This window comes from Bos grunniens, chromosome 2 (genome assembly GCF_055505025.1).
Source record: "Bos grunniens cultivar Pamir isolate PY7600 chromosome 2, Bosgru_T2T1.0, whole genome shotgun sequence".
NCBI classification, from domain to species: domain Eukaryota; kingdom Metazoa; phylum Chordata; class Mammalia; order Artiodactyla; family Bovidae; genus Bos; species Bos grunniens.
The window spans coordinates 123,339,070-123,362,452 of NC_141166.1; the positions used below are offsets into that span (position 1 = coordinate 123,339,070).

Consider the following 23,383-nt stretch of genomic DNA (forward strand, 5'->3'; position numbering starts at 1 on the left):
GAAGGTCCTCTGTCTTTGTCACTTACTTGTCATGTGGACTAAACTTTAATTCCTCATCTATCAACTAGACCAACCTACTCTAACCAGATCAATATAAGGACTGGATGATGCACACAGAAGGCTTAGCACAGTGCTTGGTATTAAAGCAATCCATGTACTGTTATTTCTCTCTAAAACTTAAATCTGAGGAGCAGTCATAAAACTAACCAATTTTACTTACAGATAATCCATTTTTCCATGGCATCCAAAGAGAGATATTCACAAGGCATCTTAAAAAAGAAAATATAAATTTGTGATTTAACGGAAAAAATTCTGCACTGAGTCACTCCTCCTCTTCCTTCTAAGAAGTCTGACTACTCAATTCTTGGTTCAAATACCACCACAACATAGTTGAAAAACTGGATGCAAGTTTTATAACCTATATTTATACCCGCAGTCCATAAAAGACAATGAAAGCGGTGCCTCTTTCTCAGATGTATAGAACAGTCTTTTGGAAGAGTTTAAGTTTGAATGAAAAACACAGGGTTTCCATCAATTCGAGAAGATCATAGCTACGTGGAGAAGGGAGTGTGTGCCTTGGGGTGCGGGCAGGGGGACTGTAATTAAAGACAAGGGCCAGACAGATACATGGGTAAGTTGGAATAAACATAATTTGGAAGCTTCCAAACCAGAAAAAAAAAAAGAAAGCTGTGCCTCTTTCAAATTCACACACACTGAAACTTCTCTTTAAAAAACACGGTTGCTAAATTGTTTTCAATTTAGTAAATAACTACTTCCAAATTTCCCAAGTTTACTGCAGAGTTTGCAGTATTTCAAAGGATAAAATTTTATTAAAAAAAAAAAAGTATGTGCCTGGATGCTCACTATATCACCCAAGTCAGTAATTATGTGTGTTTATTCTCCATATGCATAACATCTCTGTTTATATACACAGAAAAAAGACTGAAAAGAAACTTAACAGAATACAATAGTGACTTTCTCTAGTAAGTCTGTAAGATTTGGGGTGATTTTTGTTTTCTTCTAATTTTCTGAATCTTCCAAATTGTCTACCATAAGAAAACAAAGCAAATTTTTAAGCCTTAAAAGAACTCATACTGCTAACTGTACTCGGCATCAGCATTTAGAAATTAAAAAACTGTGAATAGTACAATGTAAATAATGAGCATTTTACAATAAACTTCACTGACAGGCTAATACTAATTAGAAGAAAAAGTGCAACAGCATTGCTTGATTTAAAAAAAAAAAATTTTACTCTTTTCATTCAAAAAAGAAAGTACAGAACCATACAGTGTCAGACTGTGCGGGATTAAGCATTGTGCTGGGGGCACTGATGAGACTCAGCAACTGGGCATTTCTCCACTGGTCAGCTGAAAGGTTCCTTCGAGGATACACCATCTGAAGAGAAATTAGTGCATCTGAAAGAGACTAATTAAAACAGAAAAACAGAAAGTTGAAGAATGAGTTGGTTTTTTTACTTTCCATTTAATTTCCAGCTACAAGTGCTGTGTGTTTCTAACTGTACCATCATAAAACAAGAGCCTAATTATAAGTATGCCCCATATGACACTTGAGGTGGGTTCCAGTTATGCTCTAGATTTTTGTTTTTAATTTCATGAAAGTTACATAGATTCTGCATTCCTCAGCTAAAGCTTAGCTCAGCAAATCACGTTACTTTCTTAAAGGTGAAAATGTAGGGCAATCGTGTGATCTTTACTTTAAAAATGACACAGAGTCTAGCGTCACCCTTTTGTGTATCACTTTCTACTCCAATAGTGCTCACTGCAAGAAAAAGTGGTACTTAAGGTTATATGACTAAGTGTTAACAGAGCTCAACATGTTTCATATTTCTTCAAAGAATGCCTTCTAAAAATGATCCACTGTACTTTATCTCAATAAATTATTTCTATTTGCCATTTAGTCTATTAATGATTTCATCTCATTTGCTTCTTGCTTGCTTTTAACTCTTTTGCTAGTCACTCCTGGTTCCTAAAAATTCTGTACAGAGTGGTCCTTTAATCTGGCTATGCATAAATTGCCAGGAGAGTTTGTTCAGAAAAAGAAAATCCAGGGCTCTGCCTGAGCCAGAACGTCTGGGAGTAAAACCTAGGAACTGTTTTTATCACTGCACCAAGTGATTTTGAATAATTTTTTAAATTAATTTGAACAAATCCTAGTAAATATATGGTGGTCTTTCTTGGGCTTCCCTGGTAGCTCAGTTGGTAAAGAATCCGCCTGCAACGCAGGAGACCTGGGTTCAATTCCTGGGTTGGGAAGATCCCCTGGAGAAGGGATAGGCTACTCACTCCAGTATTCTAGCCTGGAGAATTCCATGGACCAAGGAGCCTGAAAGGCTATAGTCCATGGGGTCGCAAAGAGTCAGACACAACTGAGTGACTTTCTATTAACATCAAAGCCCTGAGATATCATAGAATATTGGAAAAATCAAGATTAGGAAAATACTGATCTAATCCAAATAGACAATTCTCCTCAAGTAATTATTAACAGTCTAGTATGTGCTAATGGCTATGGAGAACTTAGAGATATATGAGGTGAAAGTGAAGGTGTTGCTCAGTTGTGCCTGACGCTTTGTGATCCTGTGGACTGTAGCCCACCAGGCTCCTCGGTCCATGGAATTCTCTTGGCAAGAATAATGGAGAGGGTATCCACTCCCTTCTCCAGGAGATATTCCAGATCCAGGGATTGAACCTGGGTCTCCTGCATTGCATGCAGATTCTTTACCATCTGAACCACCAGGGAAGCCCTAAATAAAGATATAACAGCCTTTAAAATAAATGTTTATCATTTAACTGGGAAAAGAGCCAAATTTGAAGTGGGTAACTAAAAGCAAAGCCATATCTGATTGGCAGAAAGTTAGAAACAGATCCAGAGAAAAAACAAGAGATGAGTAGCTGAGGTAAAAGCACTAACAAAATCAAAGAGACAGGTGGTGATGATCTGTTTAGCACTTTGAAAAACCCCGACACTTCCATCTACAATGCTGATTTTTACTTCAAAATTGGTATCATCTACTAGACTCTTTCAAGCTAATGGTACAACTAACTCTAAGACATTAAATCTACATAAATCTGTGGGTATAATATAGCTCTGCAGAGAAATTAAACTGGAAATGCATCTTTAGAATTTTCATGGGAGTAAGAAAACTGAAGGAAAATTCTTGCTGCTAACTGTATGTCAAAAAAATAAAGCACAGATTCATATAAAACACTGTATTATTAAAACCTAACTCCCATCATTCAAAGGGAACAATGAACCAAGATTCTAATACCCCAGCCCTCGTTTTGCCACAACTGCTGCCAAATGGCTTACTTCATCACACCACTTCCAGTCCTCAATTTCCTTATCTTTATGAGGATACCTATAAACTTCCTTGACATGCTAAGGAACTAGCCCTCCCTCAGAGAAGCCATTATAATGGCATGACCCTAAACCAAAATTATTTCATTAAGAACTATTTTTTAATATATCATAAAAGACAGACATTTCAAATTATCACAAACTCCTGCAATTTTTTCTCATTACGAGGCTATATTCTAATAACATAACTAAGATTTATCAAATACTATGTGTGGAAACACTTTGCACAAAATAACTCATTTAGTACTCATAACAGCCATATAGAGTAGGACTACTATTACTGCATTTTTATAGATAAGAAAACTGAGATACAGTGAAGTTGGTTAAGTAATCTGCCCAATAATACACAGTAACTGTCAGAGTTGGGATTAGAACGAAGCAGTCTGATATGAGTCTAGTAGACATTCTCAGGTACTAAACTTCATTAACTCTATATCCTATAGAGAACCAAAATGGATCAATATATTCCAGACTTTCCATTCATGATTCTGGATATAATTAAGGAGTTCTCTGGTTCACAATTAGATAAAACCATACATAACTATAAATCATATCTCATTAAGATTTTCTTTCTTAGAAGCAGTTTATCACTCTATCCACCCTAAAGCTCTCATATGCCTATTGAAGCACCCCTAAAACCCAGCTCTTACCTTGCTATGGGGCACAAATTCTTCCATCATTTTCTTTAAAGGGTTTTCATAATCCACAATCATCTGACCAAGGCGTGGGTATTCTCGGTCACTTAAAACAGACACATAAATATCACTGAATTGTAAGCCATCAAATTGAGAACTTCACACAGATTTCTTTAATGCAGGTATACCTTGCCCCATGGGTCATCTCATGAGCATAGTTGTATAATCCAATGATTGCCTTCCTTTCTTCAATTCGAGACAGCAGTATCATTAGTGTTGTATATGTTATGATCAAATCTAAGTAGTTCTTTGTTAAATCAAAGTTTACAGTCTAAGAGAAAAAAACATTAAATTCAACTTTTTATTTCACAAACTTTTAAGCACACACAAAAGAATCTTCATGGCAGCTACTGGAAGCTAATAATTTTCTGTAGTTATTTATTTTATCCCCATTTCTGAAATTCTACCTAATTCCTTTCACCAAAAACATGTCTAAACTTTGGGAGTTACAGATAATAGTTTTGTGCTTGTAACACAATTTTACAAAGAGTTGGTGATCACCCTATTCAAACTGCTAACAATTTAAAAGAATAGCCAAAACCAGAATAATAAGCATGGAAGCAATTCTCACTAAGTAAGAAAAAAGGAGTATTAAGTTAATGAATAGGTTCACCATTAACTCAGTGATGTTTTTCACTGATTTCTTATATCTAGAAACTGTCTTATTAAGAAAGATTTTATCAAGTATGCCTTTTATGGAGAAAAAATTATTTGTGTAACCTTTTAAAATTGAGCCTATTAAAATAAAATACTAAAATTAACAACTATTTCCCAATATGTACAAGATTTATATTCAATGACAATCAAATAAGTAAGTAAAAAGAGAGATACAGTATAACTCCTTACCTTAAAAAATAAAGCCAAATTCAATGCTGAAATTTTATATACTAATTATATAAATTATCTCTAAAGAAAAGCATTTGATCCCCTTAGTTCTACTACTATAAGCAGAGAGAAGAATTAGAAATTTTTCTGAAAATTATACGTACAATGTCAAAGAAGACTTGGCAAACATCAATAGTATTCAGCAATTCACAAACATGGTCCTGAAAACAAAAGTTTATTTTAATCTTTTACTTATATGACTACTACTAAATTCAGAAAAAACATACTTTATTATCCACAAGTGACAGAACAATTTATACAATTAACAAATATCAATTTATCTCTGAAATATTAAACTGTATGTATTAAAATACATACCTTAAATTCCATAACATCTACAAATGTGAAGTAATATAATGCCAGATTTTTCAGAATCTCTGATTTTTCTTTCTGCAGTTGTGCAAGCTGTTGCTGTGAAAACAAAATTAGAATGCACTGTTTACTGTGAACAAAATTATTACGTTTAATACAAACTATCTTCTTTTATGATTGCTATATGAAAGCACAAGCTTTTAGAAGAATATTTCTAGATGATTAAGGCTCTTTTAAAAAACCAAAATACTCGAAACAGCAACTTCTAAATAGTGGCCAGCAACTGACAGTGTGAGGCTATAAAACGAATCAAAGCAGATTAGTACCAAACTGCACTACTATTAAGAAAAACTGGAAAGTGTTAGGAAAAAAATAACTATCAAATGAACTCTTAAAAAAAAAACTGAAAGCAACTCATGAGCGTGATCACATTACTAAAAGTGGGAGAAAAGAAGGTGAAAAATATTATAACTTATACTACAAAAAACAATATGCTTTATAAATTTGGAACTTACCAAAAAGAACATCCAGGCAAAGCCACGTTACGCATGCAAAATAAAATGTAGATACAAACATAAAATACAGTAACGGTTCCCTGACCAGATCCACAAAACACAATAATACATTAAAGAAAAGCAAAAATCACAACAACAAAAAAGAAATGAGAAAGAAGCAAAACTAGAGTTAAGACGCATAAACATATGAAGAGGGAAATGTGAATACAAAAGACAAACATTATTTCAATCAACTGTATTATTAAATTTACAAAAGTCCTAAGTTTTCTTTTAAAACAACTATTAATATAACTTCTGATAGAATCCAGCCATACTGGACATGTATGCAGTAAACCATAAGTCTGCCAAACTTCAACACAATCATCTAGAACTATCTGATATTCTGAATGTAGCCTACAGAATAGAAATGTCCACATCATGTAGAAACTTGTTAGAAGAGGAGGATCTCAGCCTCACCGCAAATCAGAATCTGCCATTTAACAATATACCCAGGTGATCTGAATGCATGTTAAATATAATTTACCTAGGACATGAGAAAACCAGAAAATACGAGAAAATGGTTCAAAATATCAAACTGGCTATCAAAGGCCATCCAGTTTTAAGACCCTCCTGCAGTTCTTACTGACACCTAACACAGGAGAGTTGGGGGTAGGGGTGCCTCTACACATTATGATAAGTCAGAAAATTCTTAACAGTAAGCATAACATCAAAGGATTAAAAATATACCTATTAAAAGGCTATTTACAGTAGCAAGCACAGTGTTCTGGTAGACTCTACTACTATACAGTACCCTAAATACTGCAGTCCCTGCTGCTGCTGCTGCTAAGTCGCTGCAGTCGTGTCCGATTCTGTGAGGACATTTTAAAAAAAGTATAAACAAAGTTTATACTTCGTTATACTCTACTTCCCCTTAAAACCAGGCAAACTGAGGTATATCTGTTTCAAAACAATTCTATATTTACATGCACACTTTTGGAGAAGGCAATGGCACCCCACTCCAGTACTCTTGCCTGGAAAATCCCATGGATGGAGGAGCCTGGTAGGCTGCAGACCATGGGGTCGCGAAGAGTCGGACACGACTGAGCGACCTCACTTTCACTTTTCCCTTTCATGCATTGGAGAAGGAAATGGCAACCCACTCCAGTGTTCTTGCCTGGAGAATCCCAGGGACTGGGGAGCCTGGTGGGCCGCCGTCTATGGGGTCCCACAGAGTCGGACATGACTGAAGCGACTTAGCACCAGTGGCAGCATGCACACTTTTAATCATTACCACTCACAACATCAAGCAGATACTTATTTTAAAATGATTCTATTCCCTCAGATGATACTACCTTTACCTTGTTCAACAACATTTAACATTTATAATTGATATCAATCCTTTTCCCTGCTTTTCAGTACTTTAAATTTTAATTTTGAAATGTAACAGGTGAAAGTAAACTCCTAACAGGATAAAAAGCAAAAATATAACTTGGTTGCTGCTGGGTTTATATTTATAGTGCCTCCTTTCAATTTCGGTGTCTAGTTTGAACAAAAAATGACAGATTACCATCTTATTATGGGCCCTAATGATCTTTTATACAAATTCTCATTTCGCATATTAAGAAGCTAATGCCCACAGAACTTAAAAGAGTCTTCCCCAAAGTTTTATACCTAGTTAATATGAATGGGCCAGGATTAAAATTTCACATCCATACTCCTAATAAAGTGTTCTTCCTACTATTTCACATGGAGGTGGGGGGATTTCATCCCCACTCCCATCTTCTTTTTTAACAGTAAAATCTCATCATGGTCTCAATTTCTCATTACAATGTATTTCCCCAAAATTGTATATAACTACCCTCTACTGTATATTGTCACCCTGTTTATTTAACTTACATGCAGAGTACATCATGTGAAATGCCAGGCTGGATGAATCACAAGCTGGAATCAAGATTATGGGGGAAATACCAACCTCAGAAATGCAGATACTTACTCTAATGGCAGCAAGAGAAGAACTAAAGAGCCTCTTGATGAGGGAGAAAGAGGAGAGTGAAAAAGCTGGCTTAAAACTCAACATTCAAAAAGCTAAGATCACGGCACTCAGTGCCATCATTTCATGGCAAATAGAAGGGGAAAAAGTAGAAACAGTGACAGAATTTCTCTCCTTGTGCTCCAAAATCAATGCAGATGGTGACTGCAGCCATGAAATTAAAAGATGCTTGCTTCTCAGAAGGAAAGCTATGACAAACTTAGGCAGAATATTAAAAAGCAAAGACATCACATTGCTGACAAAGGTCCATATAGTCAAAGCTATGGTTTTTCTAGTAGTCTGACAATGGTCCGTATAGTCAAAGCTACGGTCCAATGTCTGTATGGACATGAGAGGTGGACCATTAACGAAGGCTGAGTGCCGAAGAACTGATGTTTTCCAATTGTGGTGCTGGAGAAGACTCTTGAGAGTCCTTGGACTCCAAGGAGATCAAACCAGTCCATCCTAAGGGAAACCAACCCTGAATATTCATTGGAAGGACTGATGCTGAAGTTGAAGCTCCAATACTTTGGCCATTTGATGTGATGAGCCAACTCATTGGAAAAGACCCTGACACTGGGAAAGACTGAGGGAAGGAGAAGAAGGGGGCGACAGAGGATGAGATGGTTGGATGGCATCACTGATTCAATGGACGAGTCTGAGCAAACTCAGAGATTCTGAAGGACAAGGAAGCCGGGGATGCTGCAGTTGATGGGTAGCAAAGAGTTGGACATGACTTAGCGACTGAACAACATCAACAAAGCCTCTACACTGGTTAAAACAAATTTACTGAACTAATTATATATGAATTCAAAATAATTATTCAAGTTTTTAAAGCTCTACATACCTTTGTCTAAATATACCTTCCAATCTAAATTTCCCCTACATCTATTCACAGACTATACTAAGTAGCTAAAACAAACTATCCACTATTGTATATAAACATCTCACATTTTCTCTACTGTTTCCTCTATGGATATGTCCAAATTCCTCTACTTATACATGTCCAAATCTCACTACTCCTAAATTACTCAATTCAAATGTTAACCCCATTTTCAAGAAACCATCCCTGACTGAACTGCTTCCCTTGATGCAAACAACACCTCCCTCTTCTAAATGTGTACAGTTTCTAATAATTATCACTTTCTACCTTGTATCATAGTTCTCTCCAGCACTGTGAGGCAGTGTGCCAAACTCCACAGCCTGTATCATACAGCTGTGCACAAAAATATTCAATATAAAATCTATCAAATGAGTGGTTAGAACAAACTGAAAAGATCATTATTTGCTGTATAACTCAGGGAACTCAAAGCAGGCCTCTGTATCAACCTACAAGGGTGGGATGCAGAGGGAGACAGAAGTGAGGGTCAAGAGGGAGGGGACATATGTATACCCATGGCTGATTCATGTTGCTGTTTGACAGAAACCAACACAATTCTATAAAGTAATTATCCTTCAATTAAAAAAATAAATTAAAAATTAAAAAGAAAAAGACCTTTATATGGCAGTGTCAGATAACATTTTAGTAAGTTAACACTAGCCAGCCCACCTCTTATTGTGAAATCATGGCTAAATAACTTAACCTCTCACAGTCTAATACCCTCAATATTAAAATGGGAGCTGATGTGGGCAGTTTAGCCAAGACAATGTACAGGGCACCCAGAAGCTGCTCATTAATTAGTAAGTGAATAACAGAAGACACTCACAAACCACTTCTTCAAAATGAGCAAAAAATAAAGCTATTTAAAATAATCTCAATACTACTCATAGTATCCTAAAAAGAGCTGATATTAACTGAGCATGCTCTCTTTCGCAGGTAGTTCCAAAAAGTGTGCAAGTATTTTACATGATCCTCTCAACATCTCTATAAAAAGTTACAATTATGTTCCCTATTTATCAAAAATAAATTCCATAAAGTTCTACGTGAAAAATCAACTATAACAACAAAGAATAAAAGTGTCTACAACTCTTGAGCTTCAACTGCAAAAAATATTCCATTTTCATTTTTAAAGTGAAAGAGAGCAGACACTACCAAAAAGTATTTAACTTCTAGGTTCAACATCCAGAACAAGTCCTCTACCTCCCATCTCATTATTTCATAGTAAATAAAAAGTAGGAAATGGTTTAAGAATATAATCAGTAACAGACCATAGAAAAGTACAATTTTGAGAAGGTAAGATTCTATTTACTAACACTTTAAAAGCATATCATGGATACATGGGTTAAATATATTACCAAAATATCTGTACAATGCTTTCATTAAAGTTTTTAACTGTGGACCATTATTCTTAAAATTCAAAGTAAAAACAAAATAAACAGGATAAACAGCCATGCAGATCACAAAATAAGATCATATCTCTTCAATGAAAAATACTGGTAATTAATCTTTGTACAATGAAAAAGCATTTTCTACACAAAATATAAGTATCTTAAAAACTGATTGAGGGACTCCCCTGGTGGCGCAGAATCTACCTGTCAATGCAAGTAGATCCCTGGTCTGCAGATTCCACATGCCACAGACCAACAAGGCCCATGCACGTAGAGCTGGTGCTTGCAACAAGAGAAGCCCTGAGAGAAGAGGCCTGTGCACCGCAACGAAGACCCAGTGCAACCACAAATAAATAATTTTTTAAACTGATTGAAATTTAGTATTTACTAACTTTTATTCTTTCAGAGAAAAGATACTAACAAATTACGATAAGGAACCAATGACAAAGAGAGCTAACTCACAGACTTTCAATATAAAGGAAAGTGACTCAAGTTCTTTATTCACCTATGTCAATTATTCTTTCATCATCTAAACTGCTTATGCATAATAAACAGCTTTTCTTGACCTAAAATATACTAAAGTATTTTATTTCTCTTAAAAAAACAACCAAATACAGAAGTTTGGTTGTTCAATTTCTTAGTAGATATTCTAAACCAGGTTTTTTAAAATAAGAGTGTAGAGAGACTATTTGGTAAACCTCCTTTAAGGAACGGTCCTGCCACCACTCTGTAATCAACACTCATAGCACAGCAGCCTCCTGCCTGGTCTCTGTATTCTGTTCTTGCCTCTTCAGTCTTCTCCACATAGCAACAGGAGAGTGGACATTTCAAGGCAACACACTACCCTGAAGAGAGGATCCCAATGAAGGAGAAGGGGACGACAGAGGATGAGATGTTTGGATGGCATCACCGACTCAACGGACATTAGTTTGAGCAACTAATGGAGTCCGTGGGGTCGCAAAGAGCTGGACACGACATAGCAACTGAACAACAGCAATACAAGATATTAACAATGGGTAAAGAGTATAACGTGAATTCATTATACTATTTTTGTTCAAGTCTAATATTATTTCAAAATAAAGAGCTTTAAAAAAATTCTAATAGTCTCTCATCATACTTAAAATACAAAGTCCTTATCAATGTCTCAATAAAATCTAAATAGGACCCCTGCCAGTCTCCACAACTTCATCTCCCCTCACACTCCTCCAGATTCTCTCAGTAGCTGTCATACCAGTCCACATGCTGTGCTCATCAAATAAATTCACCAAGGCTGGCCCCACCCCACACCTTTGCACTTGCTCGTTACCATGTCTGGAATGTTCTTCACTTCTCATAGCTCAATCTTTCACTTCAGAGAAGCCATTGTGGAGCACTTATCTAAGATAATCTTCTCACTCACGTTACTCTCTTAATTCCTTATCCTGCTTTCTATTTCTTCCTACTACTTATCTCCAAATAAAAGTACCTATTTATTCACTTTAGTTCTTTGTTGTCTCACATCCCAACTTGAATTGAAATTCCACAGAGGCAAGGTTTGTTTTATTTCATGCTGTTATCTCCAAGGTCTAGAGTATTAGAACGTAGCAGATATCCTGTAAATAAATAAATGATCAAGTTTCTCCACAGAAAAATCACGAAATCAATTTTTACACTGCACTGCTAACTATAAATGAATGCAATATCAGTATCAATTCACATCTCATGAGTTCATGTATCCTAATACAGAGTGGTGATTTAATCCCCTGAATAAATCTGTTGGGTAAAATACTTCATTATGTCCTTACAGGATAAAAAATGAGAAACATCTAAAGAGAATTACATACTCATATCAAATATACGTAAATCTCCTAAGAGTACATGAAAATCCAAATTAACACCAAGATTAGTCATTTCTTAAAAAGGTTCATGGGACCTTATCAAACTTTCCTTTTATCATATACAAATAATTCTACTGGCATTCACTATTTCAGAAATGCATTTTTCTGAGCAAAAGGTAGTAAGTAAATTCTAGGGAAAGTTTTCCTAACACACCTAATAAAAATGCATGATTGAGTGTTTAATATTTGTTACTAAACAATCTTCATAACTGCTTTTCAAGGTTCATTTTTTTAAATTATGGTAAAACACAGCATGAAATATATCACTAAGGTCATATTTGGTAAGTGTGTAGTTCATTTGCATCGTTGTGCAGCCATCACCCTCATCTACCTCCAGAATTTTGTCATCTTCCCAATCAAGGCACATTCTTACCATTTTCCAGATATAGAAACAGACTAGAAAAGGGTAATACGTTAATATAGATAATCAAATTTCAAAGTTCAACATACCTCTTCAATACACTTCAAAATTCAAGTTGCCATACAATGACAAAAGGAGTATAGGAATAAGTAAAGCTAATGCTATTTTCTTCTCAGAAAATACTTCTATTTAATTGTAGTTTCATCAATCTCACAGATTGAACTTCTAAGAGCTCTAATTCAACCTGTTCATTTTATACATTAAAGCAACATTTTTCAAGTATATATTGGCATCTGTTCAATTCTGAAAAGCAGAGTTTTGTTTTTTAAAGAACCGAAACACCAAAAAACTTAAAGGTTGTATCCATGCCTCTTTGCAATAGAACTTTCCTGTTCCTCTCATCATGAGTCTATTTTCCCACCCTTACCATCTCAGGGAGCCTTGAGACTTGCTTTGACGAATGGAAAACAAGGAAAATGATACTCTTATAACTTACAAAGCCTTATAGCTTCATATTTTGTTCTTTTTTAGGACACTGTCCTGAAGTGTCATGAGCAAGCTTGAAATATCGTATCCCACCGAAAGAGAGGTTCAACATGCTGCTATCCCAACAGGCCCCATGCCTCAGCCACCCACCAGATGAATTCAGCTGTGACCTAAGACTGGTGAGACCTGCAGAGGAACTGCCTGACCAACCTCAGAATAAGAAATAAGTTGTTGCTGTTTTAAGTCTATTAAGATTTCAGGTGGTCTGTTATATAGCACTAGGTAGGGAAACAAGACTAATATAAAGTTTAATAAAAGAAATTAAAATAGTCTTTATTTCACTACCTGAGAACGATAACTTGCACCAGGAAAAATCTTGGAAATCTAAGATTTCTGGTTACAAGATGGTTGAAATAACGCAAACTGATGAAATTAATTTTAAGTATTAGAAAAGCACTAATTATATACCCCAGTATAGTGTGGTCAGTCAGGTCTAACATCTTTATAAAAGATATCACACTGTGTTAAGGACAATACAATTCACCTCAATTCAGTTCAGTTTCTCCGTCGTATCCGACTCTTTGCAACCCCATGAACCACAGCACCCCAGGCCTCCCCGTCCATCACCAACTCCTGGAATTTACCCAAACTCATGTCTATTGAGTCGGTGATGCCATCCAACCATCTCATCCTCTGTCGTCCCCTTCTCCTCCTGCCTTCAATCTTTTGCAACATCAGGGTCTTTTCAAATGAGTCAGTTCTTCACATTAGGTGGCCAAAGTATTGGAGTTTCAGCCTCAGCATCAGTCCTTCCAGTGAACAGCCAGGACTGATCTCCTTTAGGATGGACTGGTTGGATCTCCTTGCAGTCTAAGGGACTCTCAAGAGTCTTCACCCAGTTCAAAAGCATCAATTCTTCTGCGCTCAGCCCTCTTTATAGTCCAACTCTCACATCCATACATGGCCACTGGAAAAAAACACAGCCTTGACTAGACGGACCTTTGATGACAAGATAATGTCTCTGCTTTTGAATATGCTGTCTAGGTTGGTCATAACTTTCCTTCCAAGGAGTAAGCGTCTTTTAATTTCATGGCTGCAATCACCATCTGCAGTGATTTTGGAGCCCCCCAAAATAAAGTCTGACACTGTTTCCACTGTTTCCCCATCTAACTGCCACGAAGTGATGGGACCAGATGCCATGATCTTCGTTTTCTGAATGTTGAGCTTTAAGCCAACTTTTTCACACTCCTCTTTCATGTTCATCAAGAGGCCCTTTAGTTCTTCTTCACTTTCTGCCATAATGGTGGTGTCATCTGCATATCTGAGGTTTTGATATTTCTCCCAGCAATCTTGATTCCAGCTTGTGCTTCATCCAGGCCAGCATGTCTCATGATGTACTCTGCATAGAAGTTAAATAAGCAGGGTGACAATATACAGCCTCAATGGATGTACTCCTTTTCCTATTTGGAACCAGTCTGTTGGTCCATGTCCAGTTCTAACTGTTGCTTCCTGACCTGCATACAGGTTTCTCAAGAGGCAGATCAGGTGGTCTGGTATTCCCGTTACTTTCAGAATTTTCCACAATTTATAGTGATCCACACAAAGGTTTTGGCATAGTCAATAAAGGAGAAATAGATATTTTTCTGGAACTCTCTTGCTTTTTCCATGATCCAGTGGATGTTGGCAATTTGATCTCTGGTTCCTCTGCCTTTTCTAAAACAAGCTCAAACATCTGGAAGTTCACGGTTCACGTATTGCTGAAGCTTGGCTTGGAAAATTTTGAGGATTACTTCACTAGCATGTGAGATGAGTGCAACTGTACGGTAGTTTGAGCATTCTTTGGCATTTCCTTTCTTTGGGACTGGAATGAAAACTGACCTTTTCCAGTCCTGTGGCCACTGCTGAGTTTTCCAAATTTGCTGGCATATTGAGTGTAGCACTTTCATAGCATCATCTTTTAGGATTTGAAATAGCTCAACTGGAATTCCATCACCTCCACTAGCTTTGTTCATAGTGATGCTTCCTAAGGCCCACTTGACTTCACATTCCAGGATGTCTGGCTCTAGCTGAGTGATCACACCATCATGATTATCTGGGTTGTGAAGATCTTTTTTGTATAGTTCTTCTGTGTATTCTTGCCACCTCTTCTTAATTCTTCTGCTTCTATTAGGTCTATACCATTTCTGTCCTTTATTGAGCCCATCTTTGCATGAAATGTTCCCTTGGTACCTCTAATTTTCTTGAAGAGATTTCTAGTCTTTCCTATTCTAAAGGCACCATTTTCCATTATGAATGAAAATGTAAATGAAGCTAATCCCTTTACACTCAATTTTAATAACCGTCTTTAAAAGTTTTTCAAATATGTGATTAGCTTGTTTTCATAACCTAGGTATTGAGAAATAAGTTAGGCTTTTCTTACTCGTTAGACGTCATAATTGTAACTGGTAATTATACTGCACTTTTATGTCAAGACAGCCTCATGTGCTGTTGACATATGCAAGGCAGCATGACCACATTACAGAGTCCTCGCCAGCCATACTTTTCACTTTTTAAAGTTTTTATTTCTTTTCCTATCAATTATCATTTACTCCTGATGAAAGTACCTTTTAACATCAATGCTTTGGAAAATATATTTTTCACAACTTTACCTAGGTAAACTCAACAAGCTTGGGCACAGGGAGAACCGAAAAGCTTATTTCTGAATAAACTTCACTTTTTATAAACTACTATTTCTGGTTACTCAAAATAATTTTTTTTTACAGGTTTACTGAGGTATAATTTATATATCGTAAATTCATCTACCAATTAAATAACTGAAAATTAAATAATTGTAGTAAATTCATAAAGAGTTGTATAACCACCAACCCTACCCAGTTTTAGAACATTTACATTATCCCAAAAAATTCTCTTGTGCCCATTTTCAGTTAATACCATTCTCGCCTCCAGTCCTAATACTGATCTGCTTTCTGCCTCAATAAACTTGCTTTTTCCAGACATACCCTATAAAATGAAATCATATATAAACTTTTTACAACCAGCTTCTTTCATTTAGCCTAATGTTTCTGCAGTTCATCCATGCTATAACATGTGTTGGTAGCTTGTTCCTTTTAATTGCTAAATAGTGATCCATTAAATGCATATACCAATTTAGTTTATTCATCAATTGTTGGGCATTTGAATTACTTTCATTTTTAAGCTATTTTGAACAATGAATGCCGGTATAAACATAGCCATGTGTGGACATGTAAAGTACTTTCATTTTTCTTGACAGATTCCTAGAAGTGGTATTGCTTCCTTCTGAGTTCTCAAGTGCAACTCAGAGAGGCATGTGATAAGAAAAGTAACCTCTAGAAGAGAGTCAAGTTGCTGTAATTATATACTATGTATTTATTCAGCAAATACCCCAACCTGATACTGTATTGTCAGACACTGTTGGAGGAGCTGGGGATAAAACTATGAATAAAATGCTGACCCTGGCCCTAAATGAACATACAATCTAGTGAGGAATATTTATGTAGGTTTACAGGTAACTCTTCCTTTTTTTAAGGTATATACAGTTTTAAAATCTGGTTATACCACAACTAACTTACAGGTGCAAGGTTCAAAGCTGGTGAAAATTTGTGATGATTAATTCCCACTTTCCCTTCAAGACAGAGACCCGCATCAACTTGTAATAACGTAAAAGAAGTTTAAAGGAAAAAACAACCCATACACAAAATGCTATGAGAAAGACTACAACAAGAAAGGTCAGAGCTTCAAAGGGTAGTAAAGATGATGAGCAAGATGGAGAAAATTAAAGAGGGCCTTACCCTCAAGGATTATTTTTGTTACTTGATTACATGATGACGGAGAGTGGAGGCTCATATTAGACTGCCTCAATCAGGAGGCCTGTAAAGAGGAATAAAGTTGATGCTTAAGCTGCCTTGCATTCTTTCTGACCTTCCTGGACATCTGATGTTCTTGGGAGATTTTGGAGTTAGGGTGAAGTGGTGTCAATGAGAGAATAATTCCCACTTGATACCTGATCTTTTAATACCCACTTTCTAATACCACCCTAATACCCACTTAATACCCTGAAAGTGAAAGTCACTCAGTGGTGTCTGACTCTTTGTGACCCCGTGGACTATACAGTCCATGGAATTCTCTAGGCCAGAATACTGGAGTGGATAGCCTTTCTCTTCTCCAGGGGATCTTCCCAACCCAGGGATTGAACCAGGTCTCGCACATTGCAGGAAGATGTTTCACCAACTGAGCCACAAGGAAAGCCCAGGCAGGGTAGGGTACCCTACCTTCATCAATTCTTTGAACTCAGAGGGAGCTCCTACCCACACACTCTACTACTCTTTCTTGAAAACATACCATCTCATGTTCAGTCTCCCCTTTTATCCATCTTAAGATCAACCGGCCCATCATTATATTACTCCCTTGTAACTCTCTGCCTCTGTCATACTTGCCAGATAAAACCCACAATAGGAGAAAGCCTATACCTATGCTCTGACTCCATCTCAACCTGAATTCACTATCACCAACCCTAAATGAGTTGCAACATTATGCCATTTTCACCATTAATTCCCTCTCCCAACTCTCCTCAGTGATTATGCGACTCCTCCTCTCTCTCAATAATGCCTCTTCATCTTGATTCTTAGGTTAATGCTTGCCTAGATGGCAATCCACTCCAGTACTCTTGCCTGGAAAATCCCATGGATGGAGGAGTCTGGTTGGCTGCAGTCCATGGGGTCGCTAAGAGTTGGATACGACTAAGTGTCTTCACTTTCACTTTTCACTTTCATGCACTGGAGAAGGAAATGGCAATCCACTCCAGTATTCTTGCCTAGAGAATCCCAGGGACGGGGCAGCCTGGTGGGCTGCCATCTACGGGGTCGCACAGAGTTGGACACGACTAAAGCAACTCAGCAGCAGCAGCAAGCCGGACCTTATATATATAGCTGGCTACTCAACATCTCCATTCAGACTTCTAGTAGGTCTCTCAAACTTAACATATCTAATTTTGAGCTACTGAGTACTATCCCTTCTATAATCGAACCCTAAATAATCTTATTTCATCATCCCAGTAAATTCTGATATTTCCTAATCGAAAAACTTTAGGTCTTAAATTTCTCACTGTTTTATATACCCCATACCAAATCCATCAGCAAATACTGTAGGCTCTGTCTTCAAAACATCCAGAATATGAACATTTCTCACCTTTACCACCCTAGGCCATGCCACACTCAGCTCTTTCAATGACTACAAATTGCCTAATCAGCTTCTCTGTTTCTACCTCTGTTTTTTCTCCAGACTATTTCTCAATCCAGCAACCACAGTGACCATAGGTATATCACTTCATTCCTCTATTACTCTTCTACAATAATATCTCAACTCAAGAGTAACTAACCAAAGTCCTTACTATGTTTGAGAAAGCCCTTTATGATCTGCCTACCCCTTCAACCATCGTCTTTATCTCCTACCACTATCTCCCAGCTCCTTCCCCAGGGGGCACTCTGGCTTACCTCCCGTTCCCTGAACAAGCCAGGTATGCTTCCACCTGAGCTTCTGCCAGTGCTGCTCGCTAAACACAGAAGGCTCCTCCCCCAGCTCACCTCACATCCTCCTAACTTTAAATCTCTGCCCTGCTGTCTCCTCAGTAAGGCCTTTCTCAGGTCAAGTCAATTAGCATATCCCCATTATCACTCTGGAGAATGCAATGGCACCCCACTCCAGTACTCTTGCCTGGAAGATCCCATGGACAGAGGAGCCTGGTTACAGTCCATGGGGTCGCTAAGAGTTGGACACAACTGAGCGACTTCACTTTGACTTTTCACTTTCATGCACTGGAGAAGGAAATGGCAACCCACTCCAGTATTCTTGCCTAGAGAATCCCAGGGACGGGGGAGCCTGGTGAGTTGCCAGCTATGGGGTCGCACAGAGTCAGACACGACTGAAGCGACTTAGCAGCAGCAGCAGCAGCACTGCCACACTTCGTTCTTTTTAGAACACATCTCTACCTGGCAATATATTCCTATTCTAACCGATCTCTGTCCAGAAGAGTATAACCTACAAGACCAGTGATATGATTTATTTGCTGCTGGATTCCCTCTCCCAGAATAGGACTTAGCTAATAGAAGGCACCCAGTAAATGTTTTAAATAAATAAAACTATGGGAACACATACAAGCGGTACTTAACCTAATTAGAAAGGGTTAGAAAAAGCTTCTCCGAAATGGTGACATTTAAGGATAGACCTGAAAGACAAGTAGAATTAGCCTAGTCAAAGAATATGGTAGAGAAAGATTTTTCTAGATAATAAAAATAACAAAAGGCTAGAGGCAAGAGAAAGAATGACCATTTGTGCCATCAAAGTGTACAAATACCTCTCCCCAAATAAAATACTGCTTTAAAAATAGTCTATTCCCCCAATGAGGAAAATGAGGGCTAACACAGTATACTATCCCATATATTCCTGGCCAAAGACCACTAGGGTATGTATTTAAAACAGTATTAGCCAAGATGAGTGCTAAGAAGAACAAAAGTAAAACAAATATTTTGCAACATCTGTTATTTATTTCCTTATAGTTCCTTTTGCTATCTTTGATTTTAGAGCTTGGCAAATAATTTGATTTGACAAAAGGTAAAACTGGACTGGCCGTGAAAAACAATAATCAGATACCATGTCAAAGGTACTCAAAGGATACCAGGTTAAAAGTGGCCAAAGGCCCCTTCAAAGAAATGACTCAAGAAAACAAAACTAAAGATCAACAATACCACTAGGTTTGGTAACATACTTTGCTGTTTGAAGGAAATCATAATCATCATTGCAGTCAAAGGGATTAGCTAACAACATCTGGAAGATGGCTGAAAAACTGACAAGATATAACTTTAGGAAATTTTAAGAAAATGAATAAATAATTGCAAATGGCAGGAATGCATCTCCTTGGGGACTATGCTATGAAACCCCAAGACAAGGCTCACTGGCCCTTTTATCTGCCGAATAACTGACAGCATCCTTATTATTGTAGTTTAGTATAATTAGAACATACAATGCACAAGACACAAAATAAGGTGATTTTAAAACATATGTGTTTTGGGATCACAAGAACCACCCTTGGGAATATGACAAAAGCTGAAAAATACACTGACACATCAACTCTGTACACAATTTCAGGGGATTCCCAAACTCTATCAAATTCAGTGTGAAAGTTCAATCAGTCAGCTCAGTTGCTCAGTCGTCTCTGACTCTTTGCGACCCCATGGACTGCAGCACGCCAGGCTTCCCAGTCCATGACCAACTCCCCAGAGCTTGCTCAAACTCATGTCCATCGAGTCAGTAATGCCATTCAACCATCTCATCCTCTGTCGTCCCCTTCTCCTCCCACCTTCAATCTTTCCCAGATTCAGGGTCTTTTTCAAGAGTCAGTTCTTCGCATCAGGTGGCCAAAATACTTGGAATTTCAGCTTCAACATCAATCCTTCCAATGAATATTCAGGACTGACTGCCTTTAGGACTGACTGGTTGGATCTCCTTGCAGTCCAAGAGACTCTCAAGAGTCTTCTCCAACACCACAGTTCAAAACCATCAATTCCTTGGCGCTCAGCTTTCTTTATAGTCCATCTCTCACACCCACACATGACTACTGGAAAAACCATAGCTCTGACTAGACAGACCTTTGTCAGCAAAGTAATGTCTCTGCTTTTTAATACACTGTCTAGGTTGGTCATAGCTTTTCTTCCAAGGAGCAAGCATCTTTTAATTTCGTGGCAGCAGTCACCATCTGCAGTGATTTTGGAGCCCCCCAAAAATAACGTCTCTCACTGTTTTGTTTCCCTATCTACTTGCCATGAAGTGATGGGACCGGATTCCATGATCTTCATTTTCTGAATGTTGAGTTTTAAGCCAGCTTTTTCACTCTCCTCTTTCACTTTCATCAAGAGGTTCTTTAGTTCTTCTTCACTTTCTGCCATAAGGATAATGTCATCTGCATATCTGAGGTTATTGATATTTCTCCCCACAACCTTGATTGCAGCTTGTGCTTCATCCAGCCCAGCATTTCTCATGATGTACTCTGCATATAAGTTAAATAAGCAGGGTGACAATATACAGCCTTGACGTACTCCTTTCCCAATTTGGAACCAGTCTGTCGTTCCATGTCCGGTTCTAACTGTTGCTTCTTGACCTGCACACAGATTTCTCAGGAGGCAGGTAAGGTGGTTTGGTATTCCCATCTCTTGAAGACTTTTCCAAAGTTTGTTGTGATCTACACAGTCAAAGGCTTTGTGAGAACCAATACACTTGGGATAATAAAGAGAAATATATCCCGGGATGAAAGCTATGCAGCAGGCTTATGAAAATTGTCCAGAGGAAAGTTGGAAGGCAGAGGGTTATAGGAGAGTGGGCTCCAGAAAAAAAGGAAAGCTTATAGAAAGGTGGCATGAATTTTAGACTGGATAAATTTTAATATTCTATAAAGAAAACTAATTCAGGAAAGTAATAATATTTATTTATGGAACAAATTTAACTGTGAAATAGTTTTGGAAGACAGAATCCATTTCATTTTGATAATAAATATATATATAAATACATGTCATATAAACATATTATATTATTTGGACTTCTAAGAAAGTCCAAAGTGTGATTATGGAGTGAAGCAACGCAAATCAAACATTCAGGTCTTTGCCAATTATTTTAACTTTTAGAATCAGCATATAATTTAATCTCAGAACACTATATGATTACAGGACCAAAGGACAGCATTAACAATTCTGGAAACATGAAAGTAAAAATGACCAAGGTTGATGTTATAAATATAGAGAAATACACTATTTAAAGTTTAAAAAGGAAGTAACCAACAAAATAAAAATATTAACTAAAAAAAAAAAAAACAAAAACATCAAACATCAGGAAGAGGGGAGAGGATAGAGGAGGGGAGGAAACAATGAGCTAAACCCTCATATTTTATAGCAAAGAATTAACAGATGCTATCTAAAGTTGGCAAATAAATATGTAAAAGAATGAGCATATTTCTTATAGTTCTGAAGGTAACCTCCAGATATACTAAAAATATAGGTTCCCCTGAGAAATATGAGCAGGATAGGAAAGACTGGAATAGGATTACATACCCTCACATTTCATCCTAAATTCTTCTAGACTATTTAATTATGATATATTCATGTTAGCGTGGTAAAAATTAAAAGAAAAAAAAAAAAGCCAGTTTAGGTAGGTCTTTAGTGCTGATGCAATTCCTGCCAGCACTTGACCTATTTCAAATAGTTTTTAAATATATCAAAGCAAGGTTTACTTGTTTTTTCTATTGAGGGGTTCACTCTTTTATTAATTTTCTTTCTTATTTAAGCTAGAAATTACATGTGGAAGAGATATTAATTGAATGTTGATCACACTTTTAAAAAAGAATATAGACACAAGTTAGTTCTCATTGTATTAAAATTTCTTGAATTTTAGTCAAAATCAAGCATTTCTTTTAAGTTTCCATGAGGATACACACATACTTCTTTAAAAAAGTATACATCATCAAAACTGTTACATTACTTTTACTGTAAGATGATTCCTTCTATAATCAAAGTATTATTTGCTAGCCTACTACATCCAAGTCGACAGAGATTGAAAGATGGGTGCACGGAAAACAGGAGTGAGGTTTCACAAATAAAGAGATTACTTTTGTTTTGCTTCCCCTAGTGGAGGCTGGAAGAAAGGAAGGAGGGGAGTAACAGGAGGGACTGGGAGGCGTGAAAAGCCTTGATGGGATCATTAGAGCACTTCACTTGTCAGAGCAGGATTCACAGATCTGAAAGGATACATTCAGAAGACATTAAAAGACAGTATTAAAAGTGACAAACCCTCAACGACCAGTGTAACATTTTGTAAAAGTTAGAGGGGTTTCTGAAGATTCTAGGTTTAGGTAACCAAGTGAATTGTAATGATTCAAAACAAAGAATACAGAAAAGACACAGAATGCAGGATAACCATGTGTTCAACACTGGACACAAAGTGTGATGTTCAGGTTGTGGAGCTGTCCAAAGTGTAACTATACACAGTATATTACTAGATAGTATAGTATCTAGCGTATTACTTAGTTGATGATATACTATTTAGATGAAGCCATGGAAGTAAAATGTTTTCTTACATACATATATTGCAGGAAGTGAAAAAAAAGGTCATTGAGAAATATCTACATGAAAACAGCTGGTAGAAAAAAAAGTGAAGCAGACCTAAAAGTTAGAGACGTAATATAAATAAAAGCTTCCATTTTTCAAAAGCAATGTGTTACACAAGTCTGCTGAGTGGTAAAACCAAAACTCAAATTTTGGTTTGTTGTCCATCCCTTTAACCAATATAGTATCACCATGATGGCAGCCATGACAAGACAAGTAATGCCCATTTTAGAGACTAACTAGGAATAAGCAAGTTTCCTTACCCTTTCTTCTAACTCCGGACTAAACCACAGTGCATGTGTCAAGAGCCTCCCCATACCCCCAAAACACATTTATGCTTTTAAGAAGCTGGGGCTCCACTAAAAAGTACAATTATTTTTATAGCTAATAATATAAAGTGTTTTAAAGTGCTGGTAAATTTGGATCTTGACATAGTTA

General features: G+C 37.0%; 1 protein-coding gene across 1 annotated transcript in view; it reads right to left on the reverse strand.

Moving 5' to 3' along the window:
- NCKAP1 (NCK associated protein 1) overlaps nt 1-23,383 on the reverse strand; it is a 105,748-nt gene that overhangs the window by 62,778 nt on the left and 19,587 nt on the right. Inside the window, exons 3-8 of the mRNA XM_086361534.1 lie at nt 5,274-5,366; nt 5,060-5,116; nt 4,199-4,341; nt 4,026-4,116; nt 1,288-1,425; nt 221-269 (exon numbers count right to left, since the gene is read on the reverse strand). Coding sequence (XP_086217660.1) covers nt 221-269; nt 1,288-1,425; nt 4,026-4,116; nt 4,199-4,341; nt 5,060-5,116; nt 5,274-5,366 — 571 coding nt within the window. The remainder of the gene's footprint in view (nt 1-220; nt 270-1,287; nt 1,426-4,025; nt 4,117-4,198; nt 4,342-5,059; nt 5,117-5,273; nt 5,367-23,383) is intronic.